This window comes from Monodelphis domestica, chromosome 1, assembly GCF_027887165.1.
Source record: "Monodelphis domestica isolate mMonDom1 chromosome 1, mMonDom1.pri, whole genome shotgun sequence".
NCBI lineage: Eukaryota > Metazoa > Chordata > Mammalia > Didelphimorphia > Didelphidae > Monodelphis > Monodelphis domestica.
This window is the reverse complement of record NC_077227.1, coordinates 454,891,084-454,915,178: the sequence shown is the minus strand read 5'-3', so window position 1 is coordinate 454,915,178 and position 24,095 is coordinate 454,891,084. Positions and strand designations below refer to the sequence as shown.

The 24,095-nt window shown below is 41.9% G+C and overlaps 1 protein-coding gene across 1 annotated transcript in view; it reads right to left on the bottom strand.

Moving 5' to 3' along the window:
* SLC12A3 (solute carrier family 12 member 3) overlaps positions 1 to 24,095 on the bottom strand; it is a 97,773-nt gene that overhangs the window by 43,549 nt on the left and 30,129 nt on the right. The window contains 10 exon segments of the mRNA XM_056812334.1: positions 663 to 749; positions 12,516 to 12,627; positions 14,033 to 14,134; positions 14,710 to 14,781; positions 14,867 to 14,949; positions 18,438 to 18,544; positions 19,660 to 19,800; positions 20,638 to 20,703; positions 20,705 to 20,750; positions 23,131 to 23,230. Coding sequence (XP_056668312.1) covers positions 663 to 749; positions 12,516 to 12,627; positions 14,033 to 14,134; positions 14,710 to 14,781; positions 14,867 to 14,949; positions 18,438 to 18,544; positions 19,660 to 19,800; positions 20,638 to 20,703; positions 20,705 to 20,750; positions 23,131 to 23,230 — 916 coding nt within the window.

The window sequence follows — 24,095 nt, the reverse complement described above, 5'->3', positions numbered from 1 at the left end:
TCTTATTTTAAATGCTAGGCCAGAGGGAGGGATAAGGATGGAATGGGATGGAATGCAAATTAAAGGAATCAAAATGGAAAGTTTCAAATAAATAATAGTTCCTATCTAACAGATATTTTGTTTAAATTTGGACTTCCAGTAATGTCAGCTTCTCCATGGGTCTCCTGTCTTGTCCCGGCTGGAAGTCCGGCAGCTGTACATAGGCTTAATAAATGCTTAGAACATCCATCAAGCCTCAACTCCAGGTGTGCTTTGGAGAAAAGCCTAGGTAGGATTATTCAGAAAGCCAGAAGCAAGCCACAAAAAAAAAAAATTGCCAGCTTGGAAGGAATCTTAGTGGAATCACCTAATCCAACAAAGATGTGAAAAAGAATCCATAGTATAATACATCTAACAAGTGGTCCCCCACCTTAGAGAGAGGAATCCCACTAGATAACCCATTCCACTTTTGGACAGCTTTGTTAGGTAGTTTTCCTATAGGTCAAGTCTTTCTTTCTGCCCTATGAAACTTGTCCAGGATTCTAAGAAGCTGAATATCACCCCTGAGAGAAGATATGAAGACAGTAGATTCCCACTTGAGACCACCTGTTAAATAGGCTCATTGCCTCTATCTACATCTATCATCCCCCCTCTCCCCAAACTCCAAAATACAGAGAATTTACTGTTCTGGCCGAGGCTTCTGATTGATGTCAGGAAGGACATGAACTTCATGGAATCCTAGACGAAACTTGCTCAGTAGTGAAATAATTCTGTAAAGCAGATGAAGATGGATTTGTTGGTTTGTTTGTTTTTTTCCCCCCAATCACTTGTTAAATAATAAAAATAACTCTAATTTCTATAGTGCTTTAAAACAGATTTACAAAGAGATTTTACAATTTACAATTACAAAGAGGTTTATTTGTAATAACCCTATGAAACAAGCTTTATTAACCCATGTATCATATCATCGTTTTTCAGAAACAGTGGTGATCACCTCTCTATTTGCTATTTTTCAGTCAAGTCTGATTCTTCATGACCTTTTGGGGGGGTTTTATGGGCAAAGACACTGGAGTGGTTTGCCATTTCCTCCAGCTCATTTTACAGATGAGGAAACAGAGGCAAACAGGGTCAAATGACTTGCCCAGGGTCACCCAGATAAAAAGTATCCAAGGCCAGATTTGAACTCAAGATGATAGATTTGAAATCAGGAAAGATCTATCCGCTACACAGTCTAGCTGCCCAATAGGAGTTGGAGCTCGGGTTCAAATGCAGGTCTATCTGATTCTACAGATCTGTTACAATCCTTCTCATGAAATTTTAAGGGCAAATCTCACTTTCCCCACCTTCTTATGTCCTTCACCTCAAGGCCCAGGCTGTGTATGTTTGTTCTGAGCACCTGGCATCTTCCAAAGTATGAAAAGGAGACATAAACCTGAAAAAGAATTCTCCAACATTCCTCTAGTAGAAACACACTTAGGTTTCAAGAAGCAAACACTGAGTACCAGAGCTTAGAGTTTGTGCTGTAAGGCTTACTCTGAGGAGAAATCTCCCTCCCTCCCTTGGGGTGCTTGGGATTGCTAAAGAGCTATCTCCTGGGGTATTTATAGTGTGCCCAGCATTGTGAAGGACACCAAAGAACAGCCCATCCTTGAGGGAACAGAAAATATTTGGGTTTTTTACAGGGGGCTCTGGTTTGACATGCTATGGGCATTTGTTTAAGCAAGGAAGGGTTCACAGAAGAGGGGAGGGTCTTGAGCTGGGCCTTGAAGGGTGGGCAACATTTGGATAGATGGAGGGAAAATAGTAAGAAGGCATCCCAGATGGAAGGAGTTCAAAGAATGGCACAGACAGGTGAGACTAATTGCTGTAAAAGAGACTGGCCTGGTTTGAATGGAGCTTATAGGCCAGAGAGAGAAAGGGTGTAAAAGTTTACACAAGTATGGATGGGGGAGTTAGATCAGAGAAGGCCTTCAAAGCCTCTACATTGTTTAATTTGCTCATTTTAAGGACAGTATCTAAAAAGAGGGGAAGAGGAAAGGGAGAGGCCCCAGGGATACCGGTCTAACTAGTGCCACTGAACTTAGTGGATGGAGGAGGAGGCCACATAGTAGCGGGGGAGAGGGGAAGATGCCAGAATAGCTCATCTCTGAGAGCCTGCTAGTGTTGCTTACTACATTCTCTGAAAAATTATATTATTTGCCCCACTTCATTGCTTATTGTTTTTTTTTTGTTTTAAACCTTACCTTCTGTCTTGGAGTCAATACTGGTGAAGTGACTTGCCCAGGGTCACACAGCTGGGAAGTGTCTGAGGCCAGATTTGAACCTAGGACCTCCCATCTCTAGGCCTGGCTCTCAATCCACTGAGCTACCTAGCTGCCCCCTGCTTATTGGTTTTTACCAAAACAGAAGGAAGCTCTCCAACCAGGTATGACATTTACTCTCACATAGGAAGATATAATTTCTTTTCTTTCTTTCATTTTAAGAACTCCTTACCTTTTGTCTTAGAATCAGTACTAAGTATGGGTTCCAAGGCAGAAGAACAGTAAGGGTGAGGCATCTGAGGTTAAGTGACTTACCTGGGGTGGCAGAATGAGGGAGTGTCCAAGGCCAGATTTGTACCTAGAACCTCCAATTTCCAGGCCTAGCTCTCTATCCACTGAGCAACCTTGCTGTCCCTTCTTTTAAAATTGTTTTTTTTTTAATTTTAGGGGCAGCTGGGTGGCTCAGTGGATTGAAATCCAGGCCTAGAGAAGAGAGGTCCTGGGTTCAAATCTGATCTCAGAGACTTCCTCACTGTGTGACCCTGAACAAGTCACTTAACCTTCATTGCCTAGCCCTTACTGCTCTTCTGCTTTGGAACCAATACACAGTATTGATTCTAAGACAGAAGGAAAGGGTTAAAACAATTTTTTAAAATAAAATTATTTCTTTTTAGGAGTCTAATAAATTTTTTTTGAGTTTCAATTTCTCTTCCTTCTTCCTTCCTCCCTGCTTCCCTCCACCCCCCTCCCCCCATTGATAAGGCAATCAGTGTGATATCTGATGGGATTTTATGAACAAACTTCACCCTCCCCATCTTCCCATGTGCATGTTTGTCTTGGGCATCTGGCATTTTCAGAAGTATAAAAAGGAGATCTGAAACCAAAAACAATTTCTAAAATATTTCTCTAATAGGAACAACTTGAGCTTCCAATAATCAGACATTGAGCAATGGAGTCTCTGCCATGAGATGGCTTCACAGGTGAGATCCCTCCACGGTCTGGTTATTTGGGAGAGTGAGTTGTTATTGAAATAGCCTTAGACTTCCGGTCAAGATGGCATCTTAGAGAAAGCTAAAGTTCGGAGCTCCAGAGACCCTTCCTTACCGATCTCAAACTGAATGCTCCTATGGCACCAAAATTCAAAACAAACAACAGAATAGACCCCGGGAACACTCCTCCTGGACCTGGATCAAAAGGTATGGCCCCCCAAGAGTCGGAGCCCGAGATCACTCAGATCTAAGGGGTAGGCAAAGGGAAGGTCCCAGGACCCATCCCCCCCAACCCAAAGCGCTGAGTCCGAGGCAGCAGCAGGAACCTCAGGGCAGGCAGGGGGGCCTCGGGAGCCGGCTGTTCTGAGGGCCAAGCCCTGAAAACGACCTGAGCCAGTCTCGGGGGCACCCAGACAGCAGGGAAACAGAGAGAGACAGGAGGAGCCTGTAGCCCTCTGACCAGATCCTTCCATCTGAGTTTCACCTAAGGTCCCTGCCTCAGGGCATACTCAGTCTGAGGTTAATCCTATCACCAGCCCTTGGAGCTCCAGGAAGCCACGGCCCCTCCCCCTCAGAGTGCAGGCTCCTCTGGCCAGCAAAGATATTGAAATACATCTGAGAGTGTCAATCCAGGCGCAGAGCATAGAAGTAAGGCAACAGAGAAGCACAGGGAGGGAACTTAGGAGGGTAGTAACACCGAAACACCGAAACACCAGCAATTCTGGGCTTCCTGGGGAAGACAGACAATTTGCCTGGGGCTAAAGCCACTGAACACCAGACAGATTACAGAAGAGCCAGCCCCCCTCACTCAGATACAGATGGCAAACAGCACAGAACCAAAAAAGCCTCAAAACAACAAGAAAAACAAGAAGGGGGCAACTTTGGACATATTTTATGGAGCAAAAATACAAAATACAGAGGAGACAGAAGATGAAACACAAGCAAATGCGCCGAAAACTTCCAAAGGAAATGAAAACTCTCCACAAACTTTTGAAGAATTTGAATCGAAAATGATCAAAAAGATGGAAGCCTTCTGGCAGGAAAAGTGGGAATTAATGCAAAAGAATTTCACGCAACTACAAAACCGGTTTGACCAAACTGAAAAGGAAAACCAGGCTTTAAAGGTCAGAATTAGGCAACTGGAAGACAACGAGCAGGTAAAAGAGCAAGAATCAATAAAGCAAAGCCAAAAGATCAAGAAATTAGAAGAGAACATAAAATATCTCACTGACAAGGTGACAGACTTGGAAAATAGAGGAAGAAGAGATAATTTAAGAAAAATTGGACTACCAGAAAATCCAGAAATAAACAGCAAACTCGACATCATAATACAAGATATAATCAAAGAAAATTGCCCAGAGATTCTAGAACAAGGGAGCAATACAGCCACTGAAAGAGCTCACAGAACACCCTCTACACTAAATCCCCAAAAGACAACTCCCAGGAATGTAATTGCCAAATTCCAAAGCTTTCAAGCAAAAGAAAAAATCCTACGAGAAGCCAGAAAAAGACAATTTAGATATAAAGGAATGCCAATCAGGGTCACACAAGACCTTGCAAGTTCCACTCTGAATGACCGTAAGGCATGGAACATGATTTTCAGAAAGGCAAGAGAGCTGGGTCTTCAACCAAGAATCAGCTATCCAGCAAAACTGACTATATACTTCCAAGGGAAAGTATTTTCCAACTTTTTGCAAAGAAAAGACCAGAGCTCTGTGGAAAGTTCGATATCGAAAAACAAAGAGCATGGAATACCTGAAAAGGTAAATATGATGGAAAGGGAAAAGGAGAAAATTATTATCTTTTCATTTATTCAAACTCTCTTCTATAAGGACTACATTTATATCAATCTATATATATTAATATATGGAAAATGTAATGTGTAAATAGGGGGAAAAGAAAAATCAAATAGAATAATCTTTCTCACACAAAGATTCACATGGGAAGGGGAGGGGAAGAAAACTCCTATAAGAAGGAGAGGAAAAGAGTTTTTACTTAAACCTTACTCTCAGGGAAATCAACTCTGAGAGGGAAAAACATCCAGATCCATTGGGATCTTGAATTCTATCTTACCCAACAAGTGTAGGGAGAAGGGAAAACCAAGGGGGGGGGGAAAGGGGGGAGGGAAAACAAAAAGAAAGGGAAGGAAAGGGGGGGAGGGAACAAAAAGGGAGGGGCTAGAAAGGGAAACATATCAAGGGAGGGGACAAGGGGGACTGATTTAAAGTAAATCACTGGATTAAAAGGTTAGAGCTAAAGAAAGGTGAGAATTAGGGAAGGATATCAAAATGCCAGAGAATTCACAAGTCACAATCATAACTTGGAATGTGAATGGGATGAACTCACCCATAAAACATAGACGAATCACAGAATTGGTTAGAATCCAAAACCCTACCATATGTTGTCTTCAAGAAACATACATGAGGCGGGTTGACACCCATAAGGTCAGAATTAAAGGATGGAGTAAAACCTTCTGAGCCTCAACTGACAGAAAGAAGGTAGGAGTAGGAATCATGATATCTGATAAAGCCAAAGCAAAAATAGACCTGATTAAAAGGGATAGGGAAGGTAATTATATTTTGTTAAAAGGGACTTTAGATAATGAGGAAATCTCACTAAACAACATGTATGCACCAAATAATATAGCACCCAAATTTCTAATGGAGAAACTAGGAGAATTGAAGGAAGAAATAGACAGTAAAACAATATTAGTGGGAGATTTGAACCAACCATTATCAAATTTAGATAAATCAAATAAAAAAATAAATAAGAAAGAGGTGAAAGAAGTGAATGAAATCTTAGAAAAATTAGAGTTAATAGACGTATGGAGAAAAATAAATAGGGACAAAAAGGAATACACCTTCTTCTCAGCACCACATGGCACATTCACAAAGATTGACCATACATTAGGTCACAGAAACATGGTATACAAATGCAGAAAAGCAGAAATAATAAATGCAGCCTTTTCAGATCACAAGGCAATAAAAATAATGATCAGTAATGGTACGTGGAAAACCAAATAAAAATTAATTGGAAATTAAACAATATGGTACTCCAAAATCGTTTAGTTAGAGAAGAAATCACAGAAATAATTAATAATTTCATCAAGCAAAATGACAACGGTGAGACATCCTTTCAAACCTTTTGGGATGCAGCCAAAGCAGTAATCAAAGGTAAATTCATATCCCTGAGTGCATATATTAACAAACTAGGGAGAGCAGAAATCAATCAATTGGAAATGCAAATTAAAAAACTCGAAAGCAATCAAATTAAAAACCCCCAGCAGAAAACCAAACTAGAAATCCTAAAAATTAAGGGAGAAATTAATAAAATAGAAAGTGATAGAACTATTGATTTAATAAATAAGACTAGAAGCTGGTACTTTGAAAAAACAAACAAAATAGACAAAGTACTGGTCAATCTAATTAAAAAAAGGAAAGAAGAAAAGCAAATTAACAGCATCAAAGATGAAAAGGGGGACATCACCTCCAATGAAGAGGAAATCAAAGCAATCATTAAAAATTACTTTGCCCAATTATATGGCAATAAATACAGCAATCTAGGCAATATGGATGAATATATACAAAAATACAAACTGCCTAGGCTAACAGAAGAAGAAATAGAATTCTTAAATAATCCCATATCAGAAAATGAAATCCAACAGGCCATCAAAGAACTCCCTAAGAAAAAATCCCCAGGGCCTGATGGATTCACAAGTGAATTCTATCAAACATTCAGAAAACAGTTAATCCCAATACTATACAAACTATTTGACATAATAAGCAAAGAGGGAATTCTACCAAACTCTTTCAATGACACAAACATGGTACTGATTCCAAAACCAGGCAGATCAAAAACAGAGAAAGAAAACTATAGGCCAATCTCCCTAATGAATATAGATGCAAAAATCTTAAATAGGATACTAGCAAAAAGACTCCAGCAAGTGATCAGAAGGGTCATCCACCATGATCAAGTAGGATTTATACCAGGGATGCAGGGCTGGTTCAATATTGGGAAAATCATCCACATAATAGACCATATCAACAAGCAAACCAACAAAAATCACATGATTATTTCAATAGATGCAGAAAAAGCCTTTGATAAAATACAACATCCATTCCTATTGAAAACACTAGAAAGCATAGGAATAGGAGGGTCATTCTTAAAAATAATAAACAGTATATATCTAAAACCATCAGCCAATATCATCTGCAATGGGGATAAACTAAATGCATTCCCAATAAGATCAGGAGTGAAACAAGGATGCCCATTATCACCTCTACTATTTGACATTGTACTAGAAACACTAGCAGTAGCAATTAAAGAAGAAAAAGAAATTGAAGGCATCAAAATAGGCAAGGAGGAGACTAAGCTATCGCTCTTTGCAGATGACATGATGGGCTACTTAAAGAATCCTAGAGATTCAACCAAAAAGCTAATTGAAATAATCAACAACTTTAGCAAAGTTGCAGGATACAAAATAAACCCACATAAGTCATCAGCATTTCTATACATCTCCAACATAGTTCAGCAGCAAAAACTAGAAAGAGAAATCCCATTCAAAATCATCTTAGACAAAATAAAATACTTAGGAATCTATCTCCCGAGACAAACACAGGAACTGTATGAACACAACTACGAAACACTCTCCACACAACTAAAATTAGACTTGAGCAATTGGAAAAACATTAACTGCTCGTGGGTAGGATGAGCCAATATAGTAAAAATGACCATCCTACCCAAACTTATTTATCTATTTAGGGCCATATCCATAGAACTTCCAAAAAATTTCTTTACTGATTTAGAAAAAAACATAACAAAGTTCATTTGGAATAACAAAGGATCAAGGATATCCAGGGAAATAATGAAAAAAATACAAAGGAAGGGGGCCTTGCAGTCCCAGATCTCAAACTATATTACAAAGCAGCAGTCATCAAAACAATTTGGCTAAGAGACAGAAAGGAGGATCAGTGGAATAGACTTGGGGTAAATGACCTCAGCAAGACAATATATGATAAACCCAAAGATCCCAGCTTTTGGGTCAAAAATCCACTATTCAATAAAAACTGCTGGGAAAACTGGAAGACAGTGTGGGAGAGATTAGGATTAGATCAACACCTCACATCCTACACCAAGATAAATTCAAAATGGGTGACTGACATGAACATAAAGAAGGAAACTATAAGTAAATTAGGTAAACACAGAATAGTATACATGTCAGACCTTTGGGAAGGGAAAGACTTTAAAACCAAGTAAGACATAGAAAGAGTCACAAAATGTAAAATAAATAATTTCGACTACATCAAATTAAAAAGCTTTTGTACAAACAAAACCAATATAACTAAAATCAGAAGGAAAGCAACAAATTGGGAAGCAATCTTCATAAAAACCTCTGACAAAGGTTTAATTACTCAAATTTACAAAGAGCTAAATCAATTGTACAAAAAATCAAGCCATTCTCCAATTGATAAATGGGCAAGGGACATGAACAGGCAGTTCTCAGCCAAAGAAATCAAAACTATTAATAAGCACATGAAAAAGTGTTCTAAATCTCTTATAATCAGAGAGATGCAAATCAAAACAACTCTGAGGTATCACCTCACACCTAGCAGATTGGCCAACATGACAGCTATGGAAAGTAATGAATGCTGGAGGGGATGCAGCAAAGTAGGGACATTAATTCATTGCTGGTGGAGTTGTGAACTGATCCAACCATTCTGGAGGGCAATTTGGAACTATGCCCAAAGGGCGATAAAAGAATGTCTGCCCTTTGATCCAGCCATAGCACTGCTGGGCTTGTACCCCAAAGAGATAATAAGGAAAAAGACTTGTACAAGAATATTCATAGCTGCACTCTTTGTGGTGGCCAAAAATTGGAAAATGAGGGGATGCCCTTCAATTGGGGAATGGCTGAACAAATTGTGGTATATGTTGGTGATGGAATACTATTGTGCTAAAAGGAATAATAAAGTGGTGGAATTCCACGGAGACTGGAACAACCTCCAGGAAGTGATGCAGAGTGAAAGGAGCAGAACCAGGAAAACATTGTACACAGAGACTGATACACTGTGGTACAATCGAAGGTAATGGACTCCTCCACAAGGGACAATGCAATGTCTCTGAACAATCTGCAGGGATCTAAAAAACACTATGCACAAGCAGAGGATAAACTGTAGGAGTAAAAACACCGATGAAAAGCAACTGCTTGACTACAGGGGCTGAGAGGAAATGACTGAGGAAAGACTCTAAATGAATACTCTAGTGCAAATACCAACAACATGGAAATGGGTTCAAACCAAGAACACATGTGAAACCCAGTGGAATTGTGCGCCAGCTATAGGAGAAGTGGTGGGAGGGGGGTGGGGGGCAGGAAAAGATAATGATCATTGTTTCCAAAGAATAATGTTTGTAAATAACCAAATAAAAATAATGTTTAAAAAGTAAAAAAAAAAAGAAATAGCCTTAAAAAAGACACCTTACCTTCTGTCTTAGGGTCAATATTCTGTATTGGTTCTAAGGCAGAAGAGTGGTAAGGGCTAGGCAATGGGGGTTAAGTGACTTGTCCAGGGTCACACAGCTAGCTTCCTAGGACCTCTCTTCTCCAGCCTGGCTCTCTTTCCACTGAGCCACCTAGTATATCACCTTGCAGTAAGCTTCTGATTGGTTTTTCTGCCTGAAGTATCTCCCACTCCAACCAATCTTCCACTCAGCTGTCATACTGATCTTTCTTTTTTTTTTTTTTAAACCCTCGCCTTCCATCTTAGAATCAATACTATGTATTGGTTCCAAGGCAGAAGACTGGTAAGGGCTAGAGCAGTGGTTCTCAACCTTTCTAATGCTGTGACCCTGCAATACAGTTCCTCATGTTGCAGTGATACCAAACCAAAAAATTATTTTGGTGGCTACTTCAAAACTGTAATTTTGCTACAGTTATGATTCGGAATGTAAATACCTGATGTACATTATGTATTCTCATTGCTACAAATTGAGAGGTTGAGAACCGCTGGGCTAGACAATGGGGGTCAAGTGACTTGCCCAGGGTCACAGAGCTAGGGGGTGTCTGAGGCCAGATTGGAACCCAGGATCTCCTACCTCCATGCCTGTCATATTGATCTTTCTAAAGCATGGGTCTGACTATGTCATTCCTCTAGTCAGTAAACTTCATTGGATTCCTATTACTTCCAGGATCAAATAGAAAATCTTCTGTTTGGCTTTTACATCCCTTCAAAAGTTGAACCTTTCCTACTTTTTTCAGTCTTCTTATACTTTATACTCCCCTCTGTTACAAGGGAATCACTTTAAAAGACTGATATATATTAATTTAAGGTCGCCAAGGAATTCAGCTATGTAATTCCTAAATGAAAACTCAAGTCAGCAGTAAATCTTTTATGGAGTTTAATTACAATAGGAGTAAGAAAGGAATTAGAGATAGAGAGAGAGAAAAAGGGAGAGAAGGGAATAAGGCTTAAATACCCCTTCTGTTTAGGCTGGGCCAAAAGGCCCAAGCCCTTAGATAGCTGGGGCAAAGAAAAGAGATCAGTCCCTATTACTCACGTGACCAAAATGGAGAAACAGTCTCAGAGGCCCCCACCTTCAGCTTCCTTCAGAGCAAGCTTCTCAGAGCACACCGCCACCACTCTGGCCAACTCCTCAGCCCCCCCTCCCCCAGACCTTCAGACCCCCTTGATCTTTAAGGAAACCATCCAAGTTGCCTCCCCTCAGTTCTCACATCTACCAATCCCTGTCCATCAATTTCCCTGTGCCAATGGAGGCTCTAGCTTAACCCAGGACCGCCCAGAGGCTTTGCACATGTCTGTTGAAGGTCATATTTTCAAATAATTAAATCTTTGCTCCTTTGCTACAGCCCTTTCTAAATCCTGTTAACCTGAGTAGGGTAGAGATTGGAATAATTAAATTTTGATCTAGGCTGCAGCCCTTACTCAATCCTGTTAGGACTGAATAGGGTGGAGATTGATTCCAAGTATCTCCATTGTATCAATTCTAAAATCAATCATGACTCAAAGAAATTCCTGTTCTATGCTTAAGCATAGGTCAAAGTCCTTTCCATTGTTCAGCAAAAGGTTTCTGTCCTAAAGTAATCTTAAGAAGGGAAGGAGAAGGAACCTCCCATGCCAATGGGATTCACATTCCAATAGTCAAGACCCACTATCAATAGGAAATTTTTCAAGTATGAAATTTCCCAATGGTGAAATTTCCAACATTTATAAGTCTAAGAAATTTTGAGGTTTACACCTCCAAGTACTCTGGTGATCCAATGAGACTGGCCTCCTTGCCATTCCTTGTGTTAAAGTTAAATTAAAAACTCTTGGTTCTTGGTTTCCATAGAGTTTATTAGTATTACTTGAATAAAGAAGGCAAATAGACAGAGACTAAAGCCTATTTCTAATCTAACCACAGGTCTTTCCACATGGCTATCTCTCTCTGCCATCCAAGGAAATAGAGAGAGCACTTCCTGGCGCCCCCTCTTTTATTTCTTTCCCTTTACCCCATCTTCTTTCTGGGTCATTGTCCCCAGGTCATTCCACCTCTGACCTATGTTTGGAGCACTCTCATGTGACATCTAGTCACAGATGTCAAGCTAGTGGTCCGGAGACCCAAGTAAGACCTCAGGAGATTCCCTTCACACAGCTTGCACTAGACATTCTATTTCTTGGCTCCAGGCATTTTCCCTGCGTGTCCCCCTTGCCTGGAACTCTTTCCCTCTTAATCTATGCCTTGTGGCTTCCTTGGCTCAGCCCCACTTTCTGCAGGAAAGTCCTCCTTTATCTTAGTGCTTTTCCTCTGAGGTGACCTCTGATTTATCCTCTCTATCTCGTTTATATGTAGTGGTGTTTGCATGTTGTTTCTCTGTTAGACTGGGAGTTCCTTGAGAGACATTTTTTTTTTGCCTGTGCCTGGTACCCATATTAGGTGCTTAATAAATGCTTATTATCGACATTATTTGACTCCAACAACCTTAGACTAGTTTGCATTATGGTCAGGGGTGTGCTAGAGCCAGCTCGACTGTTACACTTTCAGCATGGGTACTCTGACCTCATATGTTGACAGATGCTGCAGATCAGGACTCGATTTGTCTAGACTTATGAAACTGATGTGTCCTGAATTTTTTTTTCAGTGAGTTGGCTGTGAAACATCTGTCAGCATACTGTTGCTTGCAATCCTTCAGGGGGTGTCCTAGCTGGGTCCTCGAGTACCTTTGGGTACCCCAAACGTAGAGGGCACCGGTAAGTGACACTGGAGATATCTCCCTCCACACCTTACTTACGCCTTTCTCTCTTCATCCATCCTGTTGATCTGGCCCCCAACAAAAACTCGGATCTTACACTTGTTCCACCTCTTCTTTCGGCCAAGAAGATAAGGAATCAGGAGAGTGAGGCCTTGCCAAAATAAAAGATGCATCACAGGAGTCAAAAGCCCATCAAAGCCAGCCTGGCCAGCAGCCCCATCACCCACTTGCCTCCGCTGAGACACAGTATTTGACTGCTGTCTCTGTATCTTCTACGTAGATGTTATCATTTAATGAACAACCTTTAGTGAAACATTAAGGTCAAGGGACTGGACCAGGTGCCTCATTAAAAAAAAAAAAACATGGGCAGTTTGTCTGACAAGGCAAAGAAGGCAACAGTGGGATGGAACTTTGAGGCATGAAGACCAGAGTTCTAGTCTTGGGCCTTGATACCCAAGTTACTTTTGGCCTTGGGTGGTTAACTTCATAGAATTATAGAATCATAGAATGTAGACAGCTAGGTAGTCCAGTGGAGAGAGCATTAGGCTTTGAGGCAGGAAGATCCAAGTTTAAATCCAGTCTCAGACATTTGCTATGTGTTCCTGGGCAAGTCACTTAACCTCTACCTCAGTTTCCTCATCTGCAAAATGGGGATAATAATAGTATTTACTTCTCAGGATTGTTGTAAGGATCAAATAAGCTAATATTTGTAAAGTGCTATCTATATAAATGCTAGCTATTATTAGATCTGGAAAATACCTTAGAGATTTCACTGCCCCCAACCCCTAGTTTTCAGTTCCTTCATCTGTAAAAAACAGGGGAAGGCTGGGGGCATAGGGAAGGGAACCCCAGGACTTTGGATTAGTTAGTTCCTTTGACTTCCAAAGTTCTGTGATTCTATATTGTTTTGTTATCAGTGCATTTCTGAGATCATAGAGAATGGATGAGATCAGGGCCACAGGACACAGAATTGTTGTCGACCATTAGAGATCATCTGTTTTTATTTATTCCCATTTTTATTTTATTTATTTATTTTTAAACCCTTGCCTTTCATCTCAGAATCAATACTGTGTATTGGTTCCAAGACAGAAGAACAGTAAGGGCTAGGCAATGGGGGAATGGAGTGACTTGCCCAGGATTGCACAGCAAGGATGTGTCTAAGGCCATATTTGAACCCAGGACCTCCTGTCTCTGGGCCTGGCTCTCAATCCACTAAGCCACCCAGCTTTCCTCATTCCTATTTTTACAGCATAAGATCAAGATACACGGAGAGGGGAACCCATCTGAAATATCATAACCAGTTACTAGAAGAATAAGAACAGGGAGAATCAGCAGGTCTCTGGATTCTTAATCAGTGAGACCCAGTGTAGGATTCCCAGATCAATATCCTTTCTACTAGAGACCATTGAGTCTCACAAATGATTATGTCAAGGACAAAATAGCCCCAAAGATGGCTACCCTCCCCCCACCCCAATTATTAGGGAATAGGGGATGGCCAGGGGACAGAAAGAGAGGATCATGCTCAGAAATCTCCTGGTGCTTTGGAGGTTACTGACCTCCATCATCAAAGAGCCAGTAGATATCAATGGTCTTCTTGCCCTGTTCCGACTGGAATATGGTGCTAGCTTGTTCTTCAGCCACCAGGACCTCTGGATTCACTAGAAAAGGGTAATGGATCAGCCACAAGATAGAGACATGGCCTACCTCTGGCTCTATGATTGGAGGACAGGTGGCTCACTCACCCTTCTCCATGAGCCTCTTTTCCTTTCCCTTTTTTTTTAAACCCTTACCTTCTGTCTTAGAATCAATACTGTTTATTGTTTCCAAGTCAGAAGAGTGGTAAGGGTTAGGCATTGGGGGGTCAAGTGACTTGCCCAGGGTAACACAGCAAGGAAGTATCTGAGGCCAGATTTGAACCCAGGACTTCCTGTCTCTAGGCCTGGCTCTCAATCCACTGAGTCACCTAGCTGCCCCTTCCTTTCCCTTTGGTAGAACAAAAAGTACCCCCCATCTCCTGCCCCTTGATCATGATTTTATTGTAGATTATGGAGAGCAATTAGAACTTTCCAGGGCCATCCCAAAGCCACATATATTTTGGAATGGACAAGTTTGACCTTTTTTCAACCTTGCCTCTAAGGAGCATGAGTGAGAATGCAGCCTCGGCTAGTTGATTCACTGCCCCACAGGCTGACAGATCACTGAGGGCTAAAACTTAGAGGGGATTGCCATGTACCACTGACAGATGGCCTTGATCCATTGGCTCTGGCTTCTTTCTGGTCTTCAGTTGGGTCAAATACAGGATTAACTACAAGAAAAAGAGAGAAGTGTCCTGGAACACTGATTGTTCATGATAGCCCAGGAGTGGCTGAGGTGCAGAGAACAGCACTTACTGTGAGCTTGCATCACTTCGGAGATGTTGAGACCTTCTCTCATCCTCATCACACACACACCATAGTTGAAATCAAAAGCATCACTGGGAAGAAAATAAACACAGTCTTGCCCAATGTCTGTACCTTGAGTTCTTTAAATCAGGAAATTGGCACACAAGCTCTTACACTAGTTGAGAATGTAAGTATCCAGAAAACCAGTGTCATACACAGGGAAGCCTTATCTCTTGGCATAGTAGGTGATGGCCCTTTTGGTATCATTAGAAGGATATTTGCCCCCAAACCTGCTCTTTATCTGACTGCCTCTTTGATGGAAATTCTCTCCTTAGAGAATACTCAAGGCTGAGCTAATGAATCTCTAAGGTCCCCTTCTAAAATGCAGGTGTCATTGAGAGGAGAAAAACATAGTCAACCCCCCAGTGATTTGTTATGATTGAGTAGATCAGATTTGCCTTCCTCTCAGTACAAGGGGAGCCAGGGTAATATGGAGCCACAACATTTGGGAGGCGAGGGGAGACTCAGGGAGAAGGAAAGGAAATGAGAGAGAGAATTAATTCCTTCCTTCCTTCCTTCCTTCCTTCCTTCCTTCCTTCCTTCCTTCCTTCCTTCCTTCCTTCCTTCCTTCCTTCCTTCTTCCTCTTAAATGAATAAAATAATAGATTTAGAGCTGGAAGGAATCATAGATGTTAGGTAGGCTACCCCTCTCATTTTATAATCAAGGAAACTTGTGATTCAAAGTTAAGTGACTTGCCAAAGGTCACACAAATAATAATGAAAGAGCTAGGATTTGAATCTAAGTCCTGGGACTCTAAATCCAGTTTTCTTTCTAATAATTTTCAAAGAGCAGGGATTTTTCCTCTTACCTGGCAATAACAACAACAGTAATAATAACTAGCAGCTAGATAGCACTTTAGGTGTATAAAGTATTTTACGTGTGTTAACTCATTAAAAAAAAAATTCTTACTTTCTGTCTTAGTAACAACTCTTCAGACAGAAGGGCAAGGGCTAGGCAATCGGGATTAAGTGACTTGCCCATAGCTACACAGCTAGTAAATGTCTGAGTCTAGATTTGAACCCAGTACCTCCCAACTCCAGGCCTAGTGCTCTAGCCACTGTACCACCTAGCTGCCCTCAACTGACCCTTGTGACAACCCTGGGAGATAAGGGGCATTATTATCCCTGTTTGACAGAGGATCAACCTGAGACACAAAGAAGATAAGTGTTTGCCCAGCATCATATACCTAGTTAAAGACTGAGAGAAGATTTGAACTTGGGTCCTCCTGACTCCAAGTGAGTATTCACTGAGTCACCTACCTGCTCCATAGAAAATGCTTAATCAAAACAAATAGATGATCACCACATTTTATCAGATTAACCCGGTACAGCATAGCCTAGACTACTCAGGACCCAGGGTCCATTGCTACCTTCAATTAACTAGCTCATATTTATATTCTCCTTTATATAACCTTATATAATGAGGGTATAACTGGCCTTGGAACCAAGAATGGTCAGATTCAAGGACTGTCTCTGATCCAGTCTGACTGTGTGACCCTGGGCAAGTTCCTTAACCTCAGTGCTCTAGGTAGCCCTCTAAGACAGTGATGGTGAACCTTTTAGAGATGAAATGCTGGGCCCCACCCCCACCCCACCCCTGAGACCAAGTGCCATCCCCCCATATCCCACATAGGGGAGGGAGGAAGTGTTCTCATTGGGCTACTAGGCATAGGGATGTGGCCTGTAAGAAATGTCCTGAGTGTAGAGAGGGGGAGGGGAGTGGCCCGAGCACTCTGCTTCCCTCCAGCTCTGTCACCTATGAGCCACCCACCTTACCCACATTACCCTGGGTGAGCTCTCATTAGCTGCTAGGCGGGCGGGGGGGAGGGGGGGGCGGGATGTAAAAAAAATAACATCAGTCATGTGGAGAGGGGGAGGGGAGCAGCTCTGCTTGAGGCCCTCTGCCTTTCTAGTAAAAAATTTGGGGGGGAAGGAGGGCAGTCATGTGCCCATAGAGAGCTCTCTGCATGCTATTTTTGGCACCTGTTCCATAGGTTCGCCATCACTACTCTAAGATATATAACTTATTTTTTTAAGACTATAACTTATCAAGAAGGTATTGACCTAAACTGGTAGAGGAGGTTCTTCACTGGGAGTTCCCTATGCTAATCAATCATTAAACATTTATTAAGCACCTATGATATGTGAGTCACTGGGCTAAGTTCTGGGGTCACAGAGAAAAGAAAAAAGCCCAGCCTCTCCCCTTAAGGAATTCACAGTCTAATGGGGAAGCTAATGTACAAATACTTATATACAGGAAAAATAAAAAAAAATAATTAACAGAGGGAAGAAACTAGAACCAAGAGAGGTCAGGAAAGACTTCTGGTAGGATATGGCAGTTTGGTTGGGGCCTCACAGGTCCCATCCCTATCCTTTTCATTACAAAGTGTTTTCAAACCAATCACTTCATTAATCCTCTTATCCCTGCTCCTGCCATGTCCTAGGTAGGCAGTGCCAATATTGTTATTCCCATTTTATAGTCTATGAAACTGAGGATGAGAAATTAAATGACTTGTCCAAAGCTGCACAGCAAAATGAGGAGTCAAAATGAGATCTCCTGTCTCTTGCTATCTAGTCTTGTATTTTTTCCACTAGACCTTATTGCCTCTCTTAAAGCAAGGAAGAGGGGCAGCTAGGTAGCAGAGTGGATAAAGTGCCAGGCTTGGAGTTGGGAGGACCTGGGTTTAAATCTGGCCTCAGATACTTTCGAGATGTATGACCCTGGGCAAGTCACTAAACCTTGATTGTCTAGCCCTTGCTGCTCTTCTGTTTTAGAACTTATACTAAGACAGAAGGTAGGGTTTTAAAAAGGAAAGCAAAAAGCAAGGGGAAAAAAAAGTTGAGTTCAAAAAAAAGTTGAGTTTTTTTTTGTTTTGGTTTGGTTTTTTGCTTTTTCAGGGTCAAAATAGAGATCAACTTTCAAAGATTTCTGAATCTTCATCTGTGAGCCTGGCCAAAAAGGATTGAAGGACAGAACAATAGTCTCACCATTAAAGCCGAAATCATACTAGAATTTTTGAGTGTTAAAGCTGGAGAGGGCTTTGGAAACCACTTAGTCTGACCTAGTCATTTTACAGAGGAGGACACACAGAATCCCATGGCTAATGAGAGAGAGGGAAGGCAAGAACCCAATGCTCTTGGCTTCCAGCACAATAATCTCCATGTGCTACGATACTCAGGCTCCAATTTGCCATTAAGGCAGGAAGGTGATGATCCGTGGATTAGCCTTGGGACGGCTCCCAAATTAAAATCAGAAGTGTGACCTATTTGCTAAACATGGCAGGCTTGGAAGTTTTAACTGCAGAGGCCCTCTGCGTGATGGCTTAATGTCAAGAATAAATTGAGAACAGGGGAGACAGTGTGTAAATTTTCTCCCTTTTTCTTCCCATGCCTAAATAGCCTTCAGAATCACTCTTCTTCTCTTGGCCTATACTTCCCTCTCCACTGTGGCCTGGATCTAAGGGGCTGGTGGGAGAGGGACCACTTCCCCTGAGGTCCTGAGGGAGGCACTTCAACTCACTGGAGGATCCCGATGTAATCCTCTACCGTGGCCGGGTGAGCTGACTGCCAGTTCTTTTTGTATCCGACCACCAGAACATTGGGCTTCATCTTCCCAAGACCTGCTGCCTGTATTCAAGGAAGAGTTAAGGGGGAAAAAAAGCAAGAGTTAGAGAAATAGAGCCAATTTGCCATCATTCACATCCTGATTGTTGGCTTTGGGGATTACTGGAGACATACTGTATAACACCCAATACTTCCTTATCCCTGTAAGCGCTGAATGTGGCTATTGGTTTACACAAGTATAAGCTCAACATATAATTATGAAGTTATGCAAGTCATCACATATGAGGGCAGTTAGGTAGTTCCATGAATTGAGAGTCAGACCTAGAGATGGAAGTCCTGGGTTCAAATCTGGTCTCAGACCCTTCCTAGCTATGTGATCCTGGGCAAGTCACTTGACCCTATGCCTTGGCCTTCCTGCTCTTCTGCCTTGGAACTAATACATACTATTGGTTCTAAGATGGGGGAAAAGTCATCACCTATGTCCCAGAAACAGACACAAAAGACTTTGGATTATCTCTGAGCCTCAACTTCCTCATCTATAAAATGAGATTTCTAGATGAGTTCTAAGCTCCCTTCCAACTCTAAAGCCTATGATCCTTGCCTTGCTCCCCTAAATTCATACAGGGAATCCTTTCCTATGAGGGTAGAGACCATTTGTGTCTTATTCATCTTTGTATTGCACCCAGCACTAGGCTCAGCACAATTAAAAGCTGACTCAAATAATGAAGTCAGCATTTGCCTCCCCAAACACTCAGCTCCACTGTTCCCCATACTGAGCTTTTTTTCTGCCTCTCCCAGAATTCATGGGAACCTGAAACAAAAGCATCTCTAAATGAGATAGGGAAAGAGGCAGACCTGAGTTTGAATTTGTTGCAGGCATTTGCTAGCTGTGTGATCCTAATTAAGTCAGCTGATCTCTTTTAGCCTCAATTTCCTCATCTGTATAGTGAAGAAGTTGGACTTGAGGACCTCCAAAGGCCCTTCTGATTCTACATTTGTGATTTTATGAAGTAGACATCCCACTACAAGAGTGGTGAGAATCCAGTAAGAACTTCCTCACTGGAAAGAATGGAAGGAATGCTAGGGTGTGGAATGGCTATGGAATCTTTAGAGAAGGTCATTCAGAGCAAGCTAGACCTTTATGTGTTAGGTACAGTTGGGGCTCTCAATCACTTTACCTGAATTAGAATCTGGACTCCACTCCTCAAGTCTTCTGCAATCACATCTGAGTAGAAAGCCTTGATCTTCCTTTTGTTCAGCCACTTTGTGTGTCCACTGGAGATGAGCCGGAGCTCTGGCATCCTCTGTTTTCGAGGTCCCTGCCATGGGAGAGCAAGAGAGAGCCACACACAGAGAATCAAGGACTGCTGTGTCAGAGAACTCCACACTAGTTCAGGGCTGGAGAACACCTAGAGCCCTGCAGGCCACCGGCCTAGTAAACAGAGAGGAGAGAAGAAAAAGGAAAGAAGAACAGCTAGGAGAAAAGGATTTAGAGCCCAGAGGGATCTTAGGGAGTGTCTAGTCCTCCATCCTTTCCATCCCTTATTTGATTATAAGGAAAATGAGAGCCAAATGAGGAAGGTCATTCAGTAGACACAGCTAGAATTGGGATCCATGCCACCGAATGCAGGGATCTTTGGAGAGGGAGGAAGAGAGGAAGGGCAATAAATGAAAGAGACAGACAGAGAGACAGACAGTCAAAGACAGAGACAGAACATGAAGCCAAACAGCCATCTCTAGAATTGTAATCGGGACAAGCTTTGGGTCCATTCTCCAATTCTCAGTCATGAATACTACAAACATTTACTTAACAGAGACGAAGAAAGAATACAACAGCAAGAAGGCCAGTTTAGCTGGAATATATAGTGTGTGAAGGGCAGTGATGTTATATTACGTTCAGATGTGTAAGACAACCAAATTGTGAAGGGCTTTAAATACCAAACAAATTAGCTTATATTGTTAACATGAGTCAATAGGGAGCCACTAGATCTTCTTGAGCAGGAGGGTGACATCCTAATCAATGTGTGTTCCCATGTGCTCTCTGGGGAAGCCCTTTAAATCTATCAGTCATTTGCAGAAAACACTCAGGCACATGATTTTCCCAGTCCAGGGTGGTTTCCACACCAAACCTGGGGAAGGAGGAGGCAGACACTCACAATGATTACATGCCCACAAATCATCAGGCTGAGGTTCCTGGTGAATGTGCCCACAAAGTCCACCAGGGGCTGGCCGGAAATTTGGAGGCCCAGTAAGGACCAGGCATTGGGGTCTAAGAAAAAAAAAAAAAGGAAAGAATGTCAATGTCAAGAAGGATAAAGTTACTGCTCAGACACCAAAGTTGAAATTCTGTGCCCCATGTGCACTCTTTCCCTCTTGTATGCCCTGCCCATAGTTCATAGTGTACAACTGATCCTCCAACTAGCTGCTTGCTTTTGGACAGGCCATGTACCCTCTTGGCATCTATTTCTTCATCTGCAAAAATCTGGCCTATATCACAGTTACACTAAAAGAATCAAGCTGAAATGATTATGTGCAAGTTTTAGAAAAATGTAGCATGGTATAAATGGACAAGATTGTTATGATTAAGAAATCTTCAAGCAGGGTGGCTAGGTGGCTCAGTGGATAGAAAGTCAGGCCTAGAGATGGGAGGTCCTTGACTCAAATTTGGCATGTGAACCTGGGGAAGTCATTTAACTCCCATTGGCTAGTCCTTATCATTCGTCTGCCCTGGCACTAATACTTAATATTGATTCTAAAATATAAAGGAAGGAAGGAAGGAAGGAAGGAAGGAAGGAAGGAAGGAAGGAAGGAAGGAAGGAAGGAAGGAAGGAAGGAAGGAAGGAAGGAAGGAAGGGAGAGAGGGAGAGGGAGAGAGAGAGAGAGAGGGAGAGAGAGAGAGGTGAGGGAGGGAGAGAGGGAGGGAGGGAGGGAGGGAGGGAGGAAGGAAGAAAGGAAGAAAGGAAGAAAGGAAGAAAGAAGAAAGGAAGAAGGAAGAAAGAAAGAAAGAGAGAAAGAGAGAAAGAAAGAAAGAAAGAAAGAAAGAAAGAAAGAAAGAAAGAAAGAAAGAAAGAAAGAAAGAAAGAAAGAAAAGAAAGAAAGAAAGAAGGAAGGAAGGAAGGAAGGAAGGAAGGAAGGAAGGAAGGAAGGAAGGAAGGAAGGAAGGAAGGAAGGAAGGAAGGAAGGAAGGAAGGAAGGAAGGAAAAAGGAAGGAAAAAAGGAAGGAAGAAAGAAAGAGAAGCAAGCACCTAATATGGGTCTCCATAAATTCAAGACCCTGTCATTTTGTCAGTGTGAATGTTCCCTTTCCCATCCCTCTCCAGCTAAACAGATGGTTTCTGAGATTTGCTTTGGTCTAAACATCCATCCTAAGGCCAGTCTGGTGATGGATGTTTCTGAACTCAGCCAGGCTGGTCCTCAGCCAGTGGACACATATCGTCCTGCCAGTAGGTAGCAACTGCCAGAACTTACCCTCTCTGGGCATGATCTTAAAAAAGCCAGGGAAACCTTTATGTTCCACAGTGAGGCAGCAGAAGGCAATATTTATGTCAAAGGAATAATAAAATACAGATTAATTATAAAAGAATCCTAGTGATTTCAATTCTTCACTTATTTTGTCAGTGAGCTTGCTTGCCGTTGGTGCCTTTGCTTTCTTTTTTTTAAAATATATTTTATTTGATCATTTCTAAGCATTATTCGTTAAAGACATAGATCATTTTCTTTTCCTCCCCCCCACCCCCCATAGCCGACGTGTAAATCACTGGGCATTAGATGTTTTCTTGATTTGAACCCATTGCTTTGTTGATAATATTTGCATTAGAGTGTTCATTTAGAGTCTCTCCTCTGTCATGTCCCCTCAACCGCTGTATTCAGGCAGTTGCTTTTCTCGGTGTTTCCACTCCATAGTTTATCCTTTGCTTATGAATAGTGTTTTTTTCTCCTGGATCCCTGCAGATTGTTCAGGGACATTACACCGCCATGAATGGAGACGTCCATTACGTTCGATTATACCACAGTGTATCAGTCTCTGTGTACAATGTTCTCCTGGTTCTGCTCCTCTCGCTCTGCATCACTTCCTGGAGGTTGTTCCAGTCTTCATGGAACTTCTCCACTTTATTATTCCTTTTAGCACAATAGTACTCCATCACCAACATATACCACAATTTGCTCAGCCATTCCCCAATTGATGGGCATCCCCTCGTTTTCCAGTTTTTGGCCACCACAAAGAGACGCAGCTATGAATATTTTGTACAAGTCTTTGTGTCCATTATCTCTTTGGCTGCCTTTGCTTTCTTAACTGTCAGTATCTCAGTTCAGAAGCACTGGGATGCAGGTATATTCTTCAAATGTCCAGTGCCTAGCATGATGCCTGCCATATTGTAATGCTTCATTTTTTAATTGTTGGTTAACAGGTGAAGGCAGAGATATTTATGTTTTTGAATGACTGGTCATGGAGTTGAAAACATAAGCCTGGTATCTTAGAATCATTACTGTATATAAGGCAGAAGAGCAGTAAGGGATAGGCAATGGGGGTTAAGTGACTTGCCTAGGGTCACACAGTGAGGAAGTATCTGAGGTCATATTTGAACCCAGGAATTTCCATCTCTGTGCCTGATTCTCAATCCACTGAGCCACCCAGCTGCTCCCCTCACCTGTAATTCTTAATGTGTTCTTCGACTTCGTTGAGTCCTACTGAGTAGCTCAGGGCCAAGTTGTAGGAGCCAGCCTGAACTGAAGATCCCCAGTTCACCTCTGAAGAGAGAAATGAGTAGGGAGGGGAGAAAGGAAGAAGAGTTTTACAGCTTTGCAAGAAGAAACTAAACATCACATGCACCCTTTTGACGGTGTCAAAAGATTGGAGTTGTGTGTGGTGGTGTCAAAGACTAAAGCCAACCTATGGGAAACAATGAAAATAGCTCTTAATAAAACTCTTGTGCTCTTGGGTTACCAACTATTTTCCTCACAACAAACATTAGGTACATAGGGTAAATATGACTAGTCCCATTTTATGCTGAGGAAGTTTGGGCTTAGAGAACTTAAAGGACACAAAGGAATTTATAGGCTCAGGCAGCTAGTATGTATGAGACTCAGTAAGGTAGTTTCAGGGCTGAGGAGACCTCAGAAATCATCTGATCCAATCCCCTCATTTTTAGATGAGGACAGTGAGGCCTGGAGGAATTAAATGACTTGTCCTCGGTTGGGTAGGTAGCATACAGAAAGAGCAAGGTTTGAACCCAGGTCTCCCCTGACTCCAGGGTCACCTACTTCTTCATTAAAAACATACATTCTCTTGGTTATAGGACTTTATGGTTTACAAAGTACTTTATATGTGTTATCTTGTCAAAGAGCTGTCTGTCTACAGGCTGGCAGGACAGTATTTATCTATAATAAGATTACCTTAAAAAAAAGAATTGGGGTGGGGGGTAGTTAGGTGGTTCAGTGGATTGAGAGCCAGACCTAAAGATGGGAGGTCCTAGCTTCAAATCTGGCCTCAGGCCTTCCTAGCTGCTTGATCTTGGGCAAGTCACTTAACCCCAATTGCCTAGCCCTTACCACTCTTTCTTGGAACCAACTGGCAGTTTTGATTCTAAGATGGAAGGGAAGGATTTTAAAGAAA